Genomic DNA, 17877 nt, shown 5'->3' with positions numbered 1-17877 from the left:
TACTACTCCAGAGGCGCTAGAGATACATAGTGCACACCCGTGCTTAGTGTCCTAAAAACAAGGACTTTATTTTAAATAGACTAGCTAAAAAAAAAAAATAGAAGCCCAACAGGCCCAAGAAAAGTCAACCCAAGGCCTAAAGAAGTTTTTCAAGCCCAGTTCTCCATCCCGCCTCTTCACTGCTCCCTGCGCCGCAACCTTCCACCACCGCAAAGCAGTCCGTCGCCGGATGACCCACCCTAGCAGCCAGCCGCCATGACGAGCCCCGCAGTAAACACCAGGTTCACTGCTACGAAGCCACATAGCGACAGATTGGAAGTGCCCAGTCCGACCCCAAACGAAGTCGAAGCCCAGCCCGCAATCCACCACCGAATCTTGATGTCGGCATCACCACCGTCAGCCTGCTCGAAAACCCGTGTAAGGCTATGGACTATATCGCATTCATCACCCGTCCGGCAACATCACGACGTCGACAAGGCGACACCAAAATGTCACCGGACGAGAACGGAATTTTAGAGATTGGCCGCCGCTGCAAATAGGGTTTTGTCCGCTCCCAGCATTATAGACTTTCTTTTTTTAGAAAATGTTACAAACAATACCTTAACTAAGGCTCATTCTTAACTTCAGTACCCGACTATGCAAAACTATCACTTTGGTACCCCAAGTTTGAAGTCTGACCCAAGAATAGTACACGCCGTCCATCACGGCGTTAACTAGCTAACCACGTGGCATATTTTGAGGGGCCTCATGGTTTGCCACGTAGCAAAAACTTAACGTTGTGATGGATGGCGTGTACCATTCTTAGGTCGAGCTTCAAACTTGGGGTATCATAGTGATAGTTTTGCATAGTCGGGTACTGAAGTTAAAAGTCGGCCTTAGTTCGGGTACTGTTTGTAAAATTTTCTCTTCTTTTTTTACTTTTTTTCCTATTAAAATAAACTTATACAACAGTTCACAAAAAATAATAAACTTATCTAAGTATGAAATAGAGCATCTTGCCAATATAAATAATTTCTTTTATTTACAATCTTTCGACTTCAGCAGCTCAGCTGGCCGTGACCGTCGTATGTGGCCCATGTCCAACGGAAAGCGTCAACCATTCCCGACTGTAGAGCTGCGACTGGTGGGACAATGTTTTTTTTTCTTTGGAATTGCTTCATTTCAATAACTCGTGGATAAATAAGATGAAAAATCATGAGAACAAAACAGTAATTACGGTCCAAAATGCCCCATAAACAATTTTCACATTTACCCTAAAAATATCATAGAGTTCTGGTTTGTTCCCATCAGAACAAAATTTTCTACTAAGAAAGCTTTATCCCAATGCAACCATGCAAGCATCCTACCTAATCTAATACAAGTCATTCTTGTTTGATCAAAGAACAGAGCAATCTTTACCTTTACATGTTCCAGAGCATAGAAATTGTAGCAGAAACCCAAAATCTTGTTGATGATATTATCATTCATAACCTAAATCTAAAGTAACGAAGGAGAAAGCAGAGCAAGGAGCCAACTCAAAAACATGTTCTGAATGTTTTGCGTAGCAGATCAAGAATAAAAAGTATAGCAGGTAAATCAATTAGAAACGGATACTGACTCCCAACACTGAATGCCAAGCTGTATTTCTGACAAAAAGAATAAACAAATGTTGTAACAATCTCCACAACTACCAGACTAATCTATAGTCAATACTAGAGACAATGCGAAAACAAAATTGCATATGCACAATGCTAAAAGCTCCCCCAGTTCACCATCAGATATATCTAATGAGAAATAATTTCACTAATTACACAAGTCTTGAATTGGGAAGATCACGCCAGCCAACCATCCAGCCCGAACAAATATCAGCCACCTCTTCAAACACGCACAAGAGCCTCCACAATTCAAAATCGAAATCTAACCTCTCAACCTCTAGAGATTTACTACATCAAACCTGACAACAACAAAAATGCAGTCCCCTTAGTAACGTTGAAAATTCACAGAAATAAATGCACACTCAGTGATCAGATAACAAAAATAGTTGAACCATTAGACAATTACAATATAGCTTAAATAGGCTTCCCAAAAGCAGATAAAAAATCTACAGCATTATTATAATACCATACGGTTTCCATGAAACTCTGAGCATATACATGAAAACCCCAAAACATCGAAGCCAAGAATCCCAAAAAGCAAGTAGTCGGAGATCCTAAACCAACTCACATCTAAACTAGACTCCTCTTTTCTACACTTCAAACTAACAAACATCAAAGTATCCAACATAATGTAGCATTCCTGCACTAAACTAATATTATCTTTCCCAGATCCATGCTCTCTTTCAAGGGTATATGCCCTGTTAGCCTATTTAGGCATCCTTAAGATGATCAACTTCTGATTAGTTAAAATGCTGTTAATAATGTGATAACCAGCGTATCAAATGCTAGACAGTTAAACAGCTTACATAGTTATTACTGGGATAGCAGTTCATCATTCCAGTTACCAATTCATTTCATATATGAACTGTTACCAATTCAATTCATTTCATCATTCCAGTTACCCATCGAGCTGTTAAAAAAATAAATGCCCCCATATATGAACTGTGCGTATATGACCTAATTCATTTCATTATTCTTAAACGCAAACCAATTCACCATGTCACACCAGAAACTGATGAGTAAAAAATTAAAAATGAGACATCTGAGACTAAGATGAAATAGATTCAAGCAGCTCATGCTAGCACAGAAAGCATGCAATCAAAATCAATGGCAGAGCATGACCTAGATATAACAAGATGTTTTTTTCTTTTAAAAAAAAAAAGGTAAATATAGCACAGCTTTTTCCACCTAATTACATAGACTATGCACTGTGCCTTACTGAATACTTATCAACTGACTGCATGATGCTTACTTAGCATGACAATTTTGTTTAGTGACCTGTGAAGTGGCATAATAATAAAACCTTTAAAAGATCAATGATAAATTTACCTTCATTCACGAATCTGTCTTGGACTTCTTTTTTCCTGTAACGATCTGGAATATACGAAGACCCCTGCTGAATGCGTCATTGAACAGTATCCTAGTCTGCATAGACTGGAAACCGGGAAACCATGATAATACTGCCACAGGAGTCAATACAATCACCCCGAACAATATATCATACAGTCGAGCCACAGAAACAACAATCTCCCAGAGTATAGTGCGCTGTAGTAAGGGGCGGAATACTTGTGCTATCAATATCAAACCCCAACCAGTAGGGATGAATGCCAGAAGACTGGTGAATATATCCATGAACCTGAAGTTTGTGAATTCCAACAGGGCAATTATCACGAGTAGTGCAAGTTTAATGACAAGAAATTGGACCAGTCGGTAGTAAATGTGATCTTTTGCTGCATATTTTACCCGAGCATACACTATTACGATAAAGATGCCAAAAGCCAGGAACACATAGATCCAAGATAACAAGTAAACAAGTATACTTCTACTGTCATCAGCAATACCAAGCTGGTATACGATCCCGTACTGGAAAAAGAAGAAGCGCAGATCTAAAATTATCTCCAGCAACTTTCCCCAGACGCCGGTTGTCCTTAGATGATCCTGCTCCTCATACCACCATCTTTCCCAGCTCTGTTCAGCTTTGGCAAACACACTGCCACGATACCAAATCCAGTTCATAAAGTCATCAAAATCATCAACAGTCTTCAGCCAATCAAAGCCAGAAGGATTGAAAACGAAGGGAGCCATAAACCAGGACAACACCATAAACCAACTTGTGATGGTCATTGCTATGTAAACAAATGTGTCCTTAGCCACGGGACTGTATGCCGCATAAACTGTAAGTATCAAACCAAGTTCAATTGCTTTCACAAAATGGCTACGGGCATAGAGTCTATAATTCTCTGCAAAACTCTTGTGCTGCACAACAAAGCCACGTCCAGTCGCTCGATATTTTGCCCCACCGTGAAGAATGGTTCTCCCAAAATAGTGGGTACGAGTTCCCATTGAAAATGTGTAGAAAACTGAAGAAAGCTGGAGCTGCATTGTCAAGAAATCCCAGATAGCTTGGAGAAACCCATGCTCAAGAGAATTCTCCACTATCATTGGAAGGGCAGTGAACAGACCAAGCTGGATAATAAACTGCTGATTCAAGACTGTACCAAGTGCTCTGTTACTGGTATCATCCTCCAATATAGAACCTTCAATACCACTGAGAGCCAGATAAAGTCGGCCCCATAGAAAGGCATACACAGTTAAAATCACCATCATTGTGTTGAAAAAGAAACCCACTGTAGTATAAAAGAATGATAACATCCGCAAGAAATCAAGCCTATGGCCCAACCTATACACATCTCTGCTCAGAACTTGCTCCCCGTTTCCACTAGCAACCTTGGCCTCAAACATGGAGATTTGATTAAACCCAACATCCCTTCCCTTGCCAACTTGGATGTATTCATGGTGGGTGACGTTGCCTCCACGCAAAGTGCAATTAAAGCCAGCAAAAATGTCTTCACTGATGTTAATCACCCTGGAAGCTTTACTGATGCCACCTCGAGTCAAGAACCAAAATCGGTCAAAGACATCTGGATGACCATAATGCATTCGAATTTTCAAAGGGTTTGCCAACACCCGCTGTCCCAAGGTGACAAAACTTGTTTCCTGAGCTGACATAAACCAAGCAAGTGATGAGACAGAACCAGTAAAGACATGCTCCCTAACTCCCAAGATCGTAGGCTTCCGGATACCATAATAGCGCCTGTATTCTTCCAATAGATTCCTCATTTTGAGTGCCTCCTCAAAATAATTGTCTTGGTTCATATCAATAGTCTGAACCGCATCACCACGAGTGAAGATAATGGCATGATTTTGATTCTCTGGTTTCCCCTCTCCAAGCTTCAAGGGACCAGGCAACTTAATGCGATAGATTTCCACTTCTTTCTCTAATTGATTATCATACTTGACAAGAACAGAATAATATTCCTTCTCATCCCTGCCAGTTGAAACCTCATCAACATAGGCAATCCGAAGTGCTTCATTGGTTTTCATCAGATACAAAATTTCATCAGCATGGGGATCTTTCTTAGCCTTTTGTGTTCCATATATCTGGCATGCAACCACATATGTATATTTCATCAAAGCAGTTCCAACTTCATGACCTTTGTACAACGAGTTCACACAACTGCTTGTTCTACTTAAACTCCTGGAAGAAGGTGACCTCTCCGAGGTCAAACCATCCAAACCAATGTCTCGCATCATAGAACCAACTTCTTGTGAACCTTCCCGAATGTCCATCTCTGATGCAGAATCCAGAAAAGCCAACATCTTAAGAGCCCGAAAATAATACATCATCCCCCTTACGGTTCGAGTAAGTGTCTGTCCTCTGTAAGACGCCCAAAGCCTGAGTTCCCTCAACTTCGTTGTCCATATCTCATCATCATTGGCTATTCCTTCCCGACGCATCCTCTCCATGAAATTTTTCCACTCATCAACATATATTGTCTGTAGATAGTACAGGGTAGAAATCCCATCTTCATTCTCAGTACGCAGTTGTTCTTTGCTGTACAATACTTCTTCACTGTAGTACGGGGTCAGAACACTGAAAGCCATCATTTTCTCAACCTGTGGAGCATGGGGTATGTTCATAAATAGGGAGTTACTAAAAAAGGCAATTCTGCGTCTCGCCTCAAGGTTAACTGGAATATTCTGCATCGAGTCCCGAGAGGTAAGTATTGTGTGCAGGCGTCGAACCTGCCGATAGAAGGATCCATCATTAGGATCAGGCAACCCAACAGCATTCTCAAAAAGTAGCCCTGCAGCAGAAGATGGATCACGGAGAGCCAAACCGTCCTCAATGAGCTGTTCAGTACTTCTTTTCTCCTTGAAGAAATCTCGAATGGCAATCTCATAAAGAGCCTGAAGGGTATTCACCACCTGGTTTGTATCTTTCTTAGGTTTGTTCAACAGCTCAGAAAGTTTGATCAACTTGGCATGGAGTTGTGGAAGGGCAGTGGTTTTAAAAGTTTTTGTGAACTTCTCAATCTGAATAGAGTGATCAATTTCCTGAAACAAGACCGTCACAATTGAATGCTCTTCTGTGTTGGTTTTTATAATGGCAAGTATCAAGTGCTTGATACAATCATAAGCTTCTATCACAGCACAGCGCCTGTACTCATTCTTGCAAATCTTATACCAGAGCCACTTGTCAGGAGCATCTATCAACTCTTTGGCCTGACTTAGTGCAAGCAGCAGTTCATTGCACAGAAGGAAACAAGGCCAGCGAATGACCCTGACATTCCAAGAATTCTGTGGTAGCTCTAACAACTCAACCTCACAGTCAGAAATTAAATCTTCTTCCCTGAAGATCAATATTATCTCATTCCATATCAACGCAAACTTGGTTGCCTCGATCTGGTTGGACTCAAGCTTCTTATAAGGCCGTCCAAGCCCATACCTCAGCTTCAACCTGTGGATAGCATCATTAAACTTACTCCTCAGTGTCCCCCTTGCATTTAACATCTGCTCTTCTGGCATGAGATTAAACTGAATTGCACTTGCAAAGAACTGGAATCTGAGCCTCAATTGTTGGATATTTCGAATCTCACCCAAATGTGCAAGCAACCCGACTAATGCCCCCCAAAATGAGGAGTAGATCGAATACCAGATCTGCATGTCCATGAGGTATATCAAAACAACAGGAAGCCACAACAATCCCACTGACAATTTGTTGCTGTTTTTGAAAGGCTGATACCACTCATACTCCACATTATCAAGCTTTACGAGTGCTTTAGATGGGACAATCATGGGTTTAATCAGCATGAAGTAACTGAAAGCAAACTTGGTAGAAAGCACCAAAATCCAGAACAGAGTGTACTTGACATTGTCCACAAGGCCTTCCCTCAAGCCACGGCCAACAAAAGTTCTGCTCTGAAACCACCAGGATAAGGCATAAAATATCCTCCAGTTAGAGTTCTCCATAAAATTGCGAATCCAAGGAAGAATAAAGAAGGCCACAGCCAAAAGCTCAGGAATGATGAAAACCAATGCCACCCAAAGAAACTGCATAATCCGCCTGTCTGCCTCAGCAGACCACCGCCTATCAAGGTTTCTCTGGGACCATATCCTCCCATAGCAGACCCCGAAAACAATAATCCAGCATGCAGCAGCAATGCTCTTGCAGACCATCCTGACTCCGAGCCCCATAGTCTCCCTGGAAACCAGACTATACTGCATCCCGACATCAAGTACGGACTGCAGAAACCTCAAACCAGTCCAAGTGAAAAACACAGTGAGCACCCTGACCTGGACATCCCTATCCTCCAAGGCCTGCCAGGGATACTCCTTCTCCTCCCAAGCAACAATAATCGCGGCCTGAAGGAACAAGAACAACATGATCCAGAGCTTGTCAAAGCTCCTAAACAAGTTCCAGAAGGACCTCTGCTCCACAAAACCAGTCTTGCCCACATGCTTACTCTTACTATTAGTCACAAAGAAGTTGCTGCCAATATCTAGAGGCCACTTGAGCTTTTCGAAACACCGCTTGCTCCAAAAGTACTCATTGATATCATCATAGTTCCTCCAAACACTGTGTGGGGCAGTCCCATTCTTGCTGCCCTCAACCTCCGCCCTAATGGTCTCATAAATGGGCTTCACAACACAATTCAAGAAGGCATTCTCCCCCGAAACGGAGGGCATCACCGCCTGCCCCGTACTCTCATCAATATAATCCTCCAGAATCTTATTCAACTCCATGGCCATGTTATGAAATATATAGCACAAGCACTCGGGCACGAACCTGAGATTGGCGGCCTCGCCCCAGATCAGCAGATAGAGGCCGACGTAGAGGAGCTCGCGGCGGTGGTCGGCGGCGGCGTCGCGGCGGTGCTGGTCGGAGATCCAAATGTTGGACTTCTTTCCCAGATAGGAGCACCAGTTGGTGTAATTGAGGAGGAGCTTCTTGCGGAACTTGCGCAAAACCGCGCCGTCGAGGGTGTCGATGTTGTCCGGCGGAGGATTCAGGCGCATCTGGGCGTTGGCCAGGTGGAGGACGATGTGCTCCCGCTGGTTGCGGACGTTGTCGTATTGGAAGCCGAAGAACAGGGCCAGCCAGTCGAGGAGGTCCATGTGGTCGCGCCATTGGGCGTAGGGGGGCCTGCGGAGGTTGCCGACGGCGCGGAGGGCGGCGGCGGCGGCGCGGACCTCGGGGAAGCGGAGAGAGGGGTGGTCGGCGAGGAGGTTGTGGACGGGGATGATGTTGTAGGGCTCGGATTCCGGGTCGGGGGCTTGGGCCGGAGGAGTACCCTGGCGGATACTCATGGCATGTATCCCGGAGGCTCTAGCTTTAGATTTTTGGTGGTGCTCTGGGTGTGGGTATAGGTATAGGTATGGGTCAAAAAGAAGAACAAGGAAGAACAGAGAGAGAGAGAGAGAATCGGAATGGGAGTCGGGAGAGAAAGAAGGTACAGCTGGGGATTGTAGTAGTCGGAGAAACAAGGAAGAAAAGAATGGGAAATGGAAAAGGTAACGCCGTTTCTTGCCCTTTTCCACTCGTCGTCTATTTCGAATTTTTTGCCTCTTTTCCTTCCTCTTCTTTATGCACAGTCAGAGACAAATTTTTTATGACGACAGAGACAAATCCGTTGCAATTTTCAACTCCCGTGTTTTGCTATCTTTTACCGGGGGAGGTCCCTTTCTTTTTTCATTAATTAATTTTTTTTTTTTTTTCTGTTTCTGATTTGGTCTTTGCAAATTATAACAAGAGCTTTTACTCTTTTAAAATTTAGACTAGTTTCCTAATTTTGTTTTTTCCCACAAAGTCGTATTTAGCTCAAAACGTGTTTATATTTCTTTTATCGGACCAAATCATGGGATGACCAAATCTGGCAAATCAGAATGGACAGTTTTGAACATTTTGGATCCCAATAAATTTGACAATTAAAAATTTTGGAAATTTTATAATTCTGAAATGAAAAAAATAACAGTGTTTCCTTACATGGAACAAAGGATGCAGTTGCCACATTTTTATGAATAATTATGTGTAACATTAAAATTCCGATCAAAAAAACACTATGTAACATTATTATCTTTTGATTGGGGGATTTGAATGTGATCAAATAAGTCTCTTTTTCAGGGCATTGAATGTGATCAAATAAGTCTCTACTTTGTTGAACTAGGGTCTAGGAGTCTTGGTCATGTTGTTGTACCTTTATTATGACGTTATTTTTGTCAACTATGTAATCTAATTTCAATTCTTGTATCAACGCAATGGTAAATTGCCTTTACACGCGATTTGGTCATTTTGATATGTAGAACGGAAGAGGGTGAAGTGGTTTTTCTTGATGTTGGTTGCGAGGTTGTATTGTGACAATTGAGATCGATTGACTTTCAGTAGCCCATAGAAAATAGATATTAGAGTTATGGGCTCATGATATGTAACTGCTAGTTCTATAATAAGGATACAAGTAGTTCTATTAGTCCATTTGAAATAGTTGAGAATTCGCGTCGTCATTACTCTTGACATAATTTTTTTATTTTTTTGAAAGGTGACATAATTTTTTTTTTTTGAATAATAAAGAGATTTATAAACCTTTTTTTTTTTTTCGAGAATATAGATTTATAAACCTTTAAGCATGGCACTGGTGCAAATCAATATTTTTCATTTATGAAAATTTTGAGTATTGATTGAAATTTCCATAATTATTTGTGAATAGTAGTATTTCAAAATTGTTTTGAAAATATTATCAATTTCGCTCAAATATCGGTATAGACAGATTAGGAAATTTCGATAATTTTCAAGAACTTTAAATTCTTGATGCAAACACAATTTCAAAACTAGCATCCCAAATGGTTCAAACAACTTTACCAATGACCAACTTAGGAAAGAAGTAATATGTCCACCTAAGGACTCCCTCTCTTATTTTTTGCCAGTACATAAACCATATATTCAAATTTTCTAACTAGATGTGATCTGTTAAATTAAAAAATCTAAAGCTGAAAAATGCACAAAAATCTAATACATATTAGAATAAGAAATTTGACCAAACCAGATCCCAAATGTAATCATATAAACCTGTACAGGATCCCAATCTCGAAATCAAATTTGATCCAAAACTCAAATATAGATTTTGTTACAACTCAAATCCCATATTTCAATCTCAAATTCACCAAGATTCAAGATTCAAGATTCAAATATGGAACAAATCATCCAAAATTAGCATCATTGAGTACTGCGCCACAAGACCACTCGAAAACGGTAGATAATATAATCCCACAACCAAAAAAGAAAGAGACCGGCTAATGAGACTAATAAATCGGAAAAAAAAAAAATTATTATTGTACTGCCGGCTAAACTTAATCGAATCAAACAAGTAATACAACTATATTGTTGATCTAACTGTACCTAAACAACCAAACAAATAAAGAACACTCATCTGTTTTTGGTGGACGAAGGAAAAGGAAGCTTCTCCATGTGTCAAAAGTAAAGAAAATGTTAATTTCCTTCTTTTGAGGGTTTCCCCACTCGCAAAGCCGCAATCGTCTCTGTCAGAATAGTAGTATAATTCTTTGTCCGGGGCCCCTGTTACCGTTTTTCTTTGGACATTGCTTAACGTTTAGAATGGATCTACTCCTGCCAATACCCCCCCCAATACAAAGTCAAACGCGCTTCTTTTACTTTGTAACTAAGCAACTTTTGAATTGATTGGGTTTTGGTGCGCTTCTCAATTCACATGTACCCAACGTGTCCAACTGGAAACCCTACCATTTGGGGGCATGACAATATTGTGACCTGCATTGGAAGATACATATGTATCTTCAATCGTCTTGGGTGCTTCCAGTATATATCTGCATTTGAGTATCATCATCCAGCAATGAATACACTAGCTATATCTACTGATAAACTGAACCCAACAACGGATCAACCTGGATCATATCAAACACTGCTCTTACAGTCGATATAGTAAATAGAAAACTGGACACAGGAAGATGGGAAATTTACAAGGAGCACATCCTTTCTAGGACAAAGCTCTGTCGGAGTTCGGAGAGAAGATGGAACGTTGATTTCAAATTGCTCTTTTATATCTGGCTGAATTCAAAGTCAAATTGCACTTCACAAGACTTCATGGTTTAGGGTTTTAAAAACTCACAGAACAAATCATATAAATAACAAAAGAGTAGACGAATCCAGAGGCCTTCAACCAATAACTCAGTCGATGAACACTACACACCGACAGTCCATAACAATTCAGTGCAATACACGTCCTGTATAACTTCCCAATATCAACAGCAATAGTGCACAAAATAGGTCCCAACACTAATACAACAATGCATATAAGAAAGCAAAGGAGAACAACCACCCACCATTGACATAAATTAAACGTTAACATCTTGCAATGAAGTCACAGATATACAATAATATCCTTGTATCTCTCAAACCATATGAGGACACCATACACCTATCATCAGTCTTTATTCAATGCGTAATAAAAAAACACACGCAATGATTGTTACTCAACTGGGATTTTTTTTTTCTTTTCTTTTCTTTTTACCCTGACCATCCTCTCTGAGGAGGAGGAGGAGCCCCAGATGAATGTACATTCAACCTGTCAATCACAGCATTAAAATCGATGGTTTGGCCACTTTCCTCCATCCTCTGGATTACACTTGCAACATGATCACCCCTAAAACCCATGTTCACCAACTTCTCAATCAACTCGTTGTAAGGATGGTTACGAATGAATTGCGGATTCCGAACCATATGATTTGGAGCTGTTGTTGGTTGTGGAGTCTGAGAGGCACTTGCTGGAGGATATCCACCTTGACTGTAATGAGGCACCTGAGCAGAATAATGATTTCTACCTCCTTCACTATCATACATCATATATGTACTCCCTGGGGGAAGTGCAGGGTGAGGCCCAGCAGAGGCATACACATCACCTTGTTGAGCTCCAAAAGCACCCTTGATCTGCTGAGGTGGAGGCTGCTGTGGCATTGTTCTACCAGCTCCGCTATATCCAAAAGGCATGGCATCAGAACGACCAGAACCAGGTTGAGGAACACTTGAATACGATACTTGCATTGGCATGCTGTTTGGCAGAGTCTCTGGAGGAGATGGGTTCGTCTGTTGACCAGATGGGTATGGTGGGTTCGCCTGTTGACCAGGTGGGTATGGTGGGTTCGCCTGTTGACCAGGAGGGTATGGTGGGTACACAGGTGTTGATGGGGGTCTCATCTGGGGCTGCACAGAGGGCTGTTGTGGATACTGCACCTGCTGAGGTAACTGCTGTGGTAATTGCTGTGGATACTGAGGGAACGGTTGGACTTGTGGTTGATTTACTTGAGATTGTGTTGGCTGTGGTGCCACTCTAGGGTCTTGCAGTTGCGGGGTTCGATACTGAGGATCCGAAGCCAAATATTGACTCTGAGGATGCTGCTGTGGGGGTGGTGGATTTGATAGCTGAGTTTGAGGTAAATAATAGGGCTGTTGTGGTTGGGTCACATTCTGAGTTGGCGCCTGTGGGGGAGGTGCCACCGGCTGTTGTTGTGGTGCTACTTGATGGGGCAAGGCAAGAGCTAATTGCTGGTTATGTTCAGATGTGTTGTCAGTCTTCTGACCATCTGAGGTAGGTGGTGAAGCTCTTTCCTCATTAGATTGTGAATGGGTTGATGAAGAAGATCCTTTCTGTGCAAGCTGAAGCTTGGCTAATTCTTTTTGAGTCTCAGCAAGTTCTTGCTTGTCTCTCAGGATCTGGACAGACCTATGGACCTGAAATGGGCATCACACAAGTTCAATAATTGTAAATAAACTATTCCTACTGTAAGAAGTAAAACTAATAAACAGTCACAGAGAGAAAACAAAGGTCTGGGATGATTGATGCTCTGATTTCCCATTCATAAATCCCAACTTCCAAGGTCCTTGGCTGCATAGTAGTAGAATCAAGAACTGAAACAAGAGGCATGGAGCACAAAATTTCTTTCAAAACCCAACTTCTAAGACCACACATTTTATGCATCATACTTCATACGGATTACAATAATCTATAGCCAAAGTACTCGTTAGAGTTGCATTTGAAAAGATCCTCCAGTATCTGCCAAAAGAAAATCCTTATACAACTAAGAAAGCTTCTATGGAGCAACTTAACAAAATGCCAATACTACCATTCCAGAGCAATAAATGGATGTGTAAAAGGACTACTACGTTCTGGTACAAAAGCAAGGCCTATAAATCATATTCCACCCCGGACATATAACCATTCAATGTAAATAAGGAATTAAGTGTTGCAACTCACTTCTTGCAGATGTTTCTCAAGAGACTTGAGCTTTGAATCTGCCTCCCCATGATCACGATTTAAATCAGAACGCATCTCACCGATTGACTTATCAACATTGTAGCAATATAATTCCAACTGTGACAGCCGTGAACTAATTCCTTCAAGGAAGCGCATGAGATTGTCAGCATATTTTTTCATGCTTTTTTCAACAGTAGCAATTACTTCTTGGTTGAGAGAGTCTTCAGGCTGGCCATAGGCAGCAGAAGTGTACATTGGTGATCTTGCCATTCTACTTTTGTGAAAATCCTGGTAAAGGTAGCACATAGCAGTCACTAGTCAGCAAACAGAATAGTCTCTACTATGCTTCTAATCTAAAACATTTGGTCGCTCACGAACAAAATGTGTACTAGGCCAAACTCACAATACAATGGCAGGACATGTGTAAGACTCTTTTGAATGGTTAGATATAAAAAAAAAACTGGCGAAAACAGAATTCTCAAGGAAAAAGAAAACTAAGTAAGGTTTGTCATGTGGTTGAAGAAATAATCTTGTTAACAAAACCCGTAAGATAATATTTCATAAACTTCATGGCAGTAGGAAATTTCCCCATTCCATCTACGTATGAGACCTAATTCTTAGCCTTTGCACTGGTTCTTAGATTTAAAGAATAAGCTTGTTCTTACAAACACTTTTACACAGATCAATGAGGGGAAAATTGATATACTAACAACCCATTAAATACATAGCTAAAGCTTTTATACTATAAACTTTAGTTCTTCTTATGGACTTCGTTCCGGCGATTAGCGGAATCAAACTGAAGGCTCTAGTTCTTAGGTAGGTTATTTCTAAATCCATATCCAGGAGCACCCAAAAAAAATTGATTCACTCCAAAATCATTCAACCTTTTTGTAAAATTTGAAGCAGTAGCAACCTTAATGAGCAGCCCGCTCTTCAATTTCAATTACAAACCCACAAGAAATTTCAGTTTCTAATAAATAAATAAATATTGCGAGCACCAAGTTGAGAAAAAAGGAAAAAAAAAAACCCTAAAACGATAATAACTGGATTTATCAACATGATCGGAACCCTAATTAAAGTAGAAAGGAAATTAGGGCTCAGAACCTGGGTGGAATTGGTTCCCATGGCTGGGTCGTTGTGGCTTCCATTGGAGGAGTCCTGGTTGCTGCCAAAGTCTTCGTAGGAGCAGAGAATGTCGTCAGACGCGAAATCAAAGCCCTTGGAGCCCGGGTTGGGCCGACCCGACGATCCGGACGCCATATTGCAAAGATCGGAATAAGGTTTCGTCGGAGGGAGAGAGAGAGAGAGAGAGAGAGGAGGAGGATGAAAGAGAAAAGGTTTGGGGTCCGTTTGCGTGCAGAAGCTTATTGCTAAAATAAAATGGGATGAGTTACTACTGTATTGTCATTTAAAATAAGAAACACGAGGAAGATTGTGCTAGAGTTTTGGGTCAGATAAGGATGAGCTTCACCGACCATGCTTTTTGTTTTTGCAGAGATAACCTTCTACAACTTGTCCTATTTTCAACAAGTGTTCAGACAAGGACATCTACGAAAATCAAAAATTTATATGAACTCATCATCACATAAAACTATGGTTCATTGATGGTTTTTTGTTTTTTGTTTTTTTTAAAGTGGGTGTCAGTCCATTTTAAAATTGAATATGGTTATTGCATAATAATTCTTAATTCACCTCAGAAGAGTTACGTCATAATCAAATCACTATCTACAAAACTCTTCAGCAATCTAACTATAACATTCTCAATTTCAAATAAAAAAATTTAAATCTGAAATGCGATAACTCAACAAATCTCTCAAATGTTTAGAAATTTTTTTCAATTAAACTAAGCAATAAAAATAGAGTTAATTCCTGTTTACCCAAAAATCTCATGTACACCCACTTGCACCAACCAGTTTATATTGTGCCCATTTACACAACTCTTAGGGGAAAATACCTATAGAGGTAGTCTTTTCTAAACTTAGTGCCTAATATGTTATATGCTGACTTTTGGGTTCAACCTTTACTTTTTCTTAGAAAAATATGTTCACACTTTTGAGAAAAACAAAACTAGCCTTCAACATGCCCAAGTTTTTCACCTAACGGTTACTTTAACAAGCGGAATCACTGCTGCTTGTTTCTATCTTAAGCTGAATCAATTTTTCCTAAAAAAAAGAAAGTCTAAGCCTAAAAATAGTATAGGAATAAGGCAGAAACAGATTAAATAATGACAAGTCTAAACCTAAACATTGTTCTTAAAATAATGACAAGGTGGATGAGCAATCTAAAAATATTTATGCAAACATAATTACTGACTAAAACTTCAGAGCCTCATTCTCAGGTAAACAGCTAAGAAACTGTTCAGCTATCCATAAGAATGATTACAGATACTTACTTGTAATGAAAGCACACTACTTCACTTTAGACAGGAAGGAAAGAGCACACTGCTACTATGGCTTTCTTTCTTTTGAGAGAATATGATTTTTCCTAATTTTCGAATGCCTTACAAATGAAACCTAAAGCTCCTCATATAGGGAGGAGAACTCAAACTGGAATTCAAAACATAAAAATGTACATAATAACTCCGTGATTATCTGCTTTCGTGAGTGCTCCTGATGATGGAGGTCGGTTGGCAAAAGCATATTCCTTAAGGTGAAATGTTTTTCACCTACTTACTTTTGAAAAGCAAAAGCAACTTTTGGAAAAAGTCCAAAGTTGCTTTCGGTGCTTTCTACACCTGCTGCTTCACATGTTCTCGTCCGTTTCTGAGTTGTGGCTGAGGACAAAGGAGTTGCTGTCCATCCTGGCCATTCTGGCAGTAGTTGCATTTTCCTCGACATCTGTATCTACATACATCTTGTAGTGATTGTCATTTTCAAGATTTTGAACCCACTGTAAGCATGCCAGTGTCGAGTCTATCTCTTTTCTTGTGAGAGATATGAAGAGGTCACTATTGATTGCTTCAGGATGATCATAAGCAATGATTATTGTTTTTTCTCCTGCTGCCAGGAAAGTATTTCTTGTATCTTCTTAGATGATCTTCTTGATGTATTCGAGAGACTCCAACACAGGCGGGCTGAAGATATCTTTTTTGAATAATTCTCACATAATGATAAGGAGAAATGTATTCAGCTTCACCGTTTGTTCTGTGAATCCATTCTAGTGGAGTAGATCTGAACTTCAGTCTAAGAGTACAGTCATTTTTTCTGATATTTTTTACCGTGTTGACGATGATGGAGGGTAGGCCTTTGAGATCATCATTTGTTTTGGCACATAGATTATGGACAAAACCGTTTTCAACAAGCCAAAGCTTGTGTTCTTGAGGATGTTCACTCTGAACATTGACTCCGTACCTTCCAACATAAGGTCCTGCAACAATGAAGAGGGTTGGAGGAATACAGTTCTCAGAATTATGGCTTCCAATCAAATTATGGAATTCAAACCAATCTGATTCTTTTAGTGCTATGATAGGAACTCTAGCACTTTCTGGATCTTCAAGATAGTGAATTTTTTCACTTTTAACAGCACTTCGCTGTATATGAGCTTCTTCATGTTGTGGTTTAGCATTTTCATAGAGTTCTTCAGCTAATGCGAACAGAGCTAGGAACATAACACCACTGTTTCTTTCTTGAAAGGCAAATAAGAGATTATCCAGGATTGCCTTCTGGTGGTAAGCTAGCCTACTGCCAGTTCTGAACACAGGATCAGCAAATGTTCTTAGTTCATAATTAAAAACATTTATAACTCCAGTTGGAGTTGGTTTGCTTTTTGGCAAAGCAACAGCCGTCAACAATTTTGATGGGTCTTTACCGTCTGCCATTTGAGACAGGTTAGCCAATCCTTTACCCAAGGATTGATCAGTTGCGGCTAGTCCTTTTGGACTTAGCAAAAATCTTTTGAGGATTTTTTCTTTAGGATCCTCAGCAGTTTCATGTTCTTTCCCAGTTCTTCTGCTTCTGGGGTTGTGACCTTCGTTGTCATCTTTTCGGCTGAACATTGCCATTTCTCTTGTTAGGGCCTCTAGAAGATAATTCTTGTTTCCTGCAATTAATTCAACATTATAATCATATTGGTTAAGAAATAATTGCCAGTTTGCTAATTTTCCTCTATCAACAGCTTTATCAAGTTTAAATTTTTTAAAATTCTTTACTCTAGCACAATCGGTGCGTACAGTAAAGGTTTTCCAAGAAAAGTTGGAGAATTTAAAATTATTTTCTTGACAGCCAAAATTTCTTTTTCCCCTGTGGGATAGTTTAGTTCTGTAGGGCTGAACTTGCCACTACAAAATTTACAGATCTTTTCAATGTTAGTTCTGGGGGTTTTGCCAGATGATAGGAGCATTTTAATGCGACGTTTTACTTGCTTTTCCTTACATTTCTTGCGTTATTTCCTTATTAAAACCCTGTTTAGGAAAGTTTCCACTCTTTGATTGGGAAAGTTCCTAATTGTAGAAAGTTTCCGTTTTGTAGGTTCTATTTCTCATTTTTAGAAAGTTTCCCATTTTAGTTTAGGAAAGTTTCCGTTTTTCATTTTAGGAAAGTTTCTATTTTTGGTAACAGTTTCTATTTTCAGGACTTTGGAATAAATGAGCTGAAATGAGCTCATAAATGGAAAGAGGAGCTAGC

At 40.2% G+C, this 17877-nt stretch overlaps 2 protein-coding genes and 1 non-coding gene across 3 annotated transcripts; all 3 read right to left on the bottom strand.

Annotated features, from left to right (window-relative positions):
• Nucleotides 1-1590: 1590 nt before the first annotated feature.
• LOC112189089 (callose synthase 12) lies at nucleotides 1591-8571 on the bottom strand. Its single transcript, XM_024328361.2, has 2 exons — nucleotides 2964-8571; nucleotides 1591-1933 (listed from the first exon to the last, which is right to left on the bottom strand). Exon 1 carries the CDS (start codon nucleotides 8283-8285, stop codon nucleotides 2970-2972), a length of 5316 nt encoding a protein of 1771 aa, XP_024184129.1. The 5' UTR covers nucleotides 8286-8571; the 3' UTR covers nucleotides 1591-1933; nucleotides 2964-2969.
• Nucleotides 5253-5332, bottom strand: LOC112191061. Its single transcript, XR_002932776.1, has one exon. It is a non-coding gene; the product is annotated as a small nucleolar RNA J33 (small nucleolar RNA).
• A 2727-nt stretch (nucleotides 8572-11298) lies between the features above and the next one.
• Nucleotides 11299-14676, bottom strand: LOC112186256 (bromodomain-containing protein 4). Its single transcript, XM_024324613.2, has 3 exons — nucleotides 14360-14676; nucleotides 13256-13543; nucleotides 11299-12732 (listed from the first exon to the last, which is right to left on the bottom strand). The coding sequence occupies exons 1-3, from the start codon at nucleotides 14513-14515 to the stop codon at nucleotides 11512-11514; spliced, it is 1665 nt and encodes a 554-aa protein (XP_024180381.1). The 5' UTR covers nucleotides 14516-14676; the 3' UTR covers nucleotides 11299-11511.
• Nucleotides 14677-17877: the final 3201 nt, after the last annotated feature.

This window comes from Rosa chinensis, chromosome 2 (genome assembly GCF_002994745.2).
Source record: "Rosa chinensis cultivar Old Blush chromosome 2, RchiOBHm-V2, whole genome shotgun sequence".
NCBI lineage: Eukaryota > Viridiplantae > Streptophyta > Magnoliopsida > Rosales > Rosaceae > Rosa > Rosa chinensis.
Note: the sequence above shows the minus strand (reverse complement) of the source record. Positions and strands in the feature narration are given on the sequence as shown.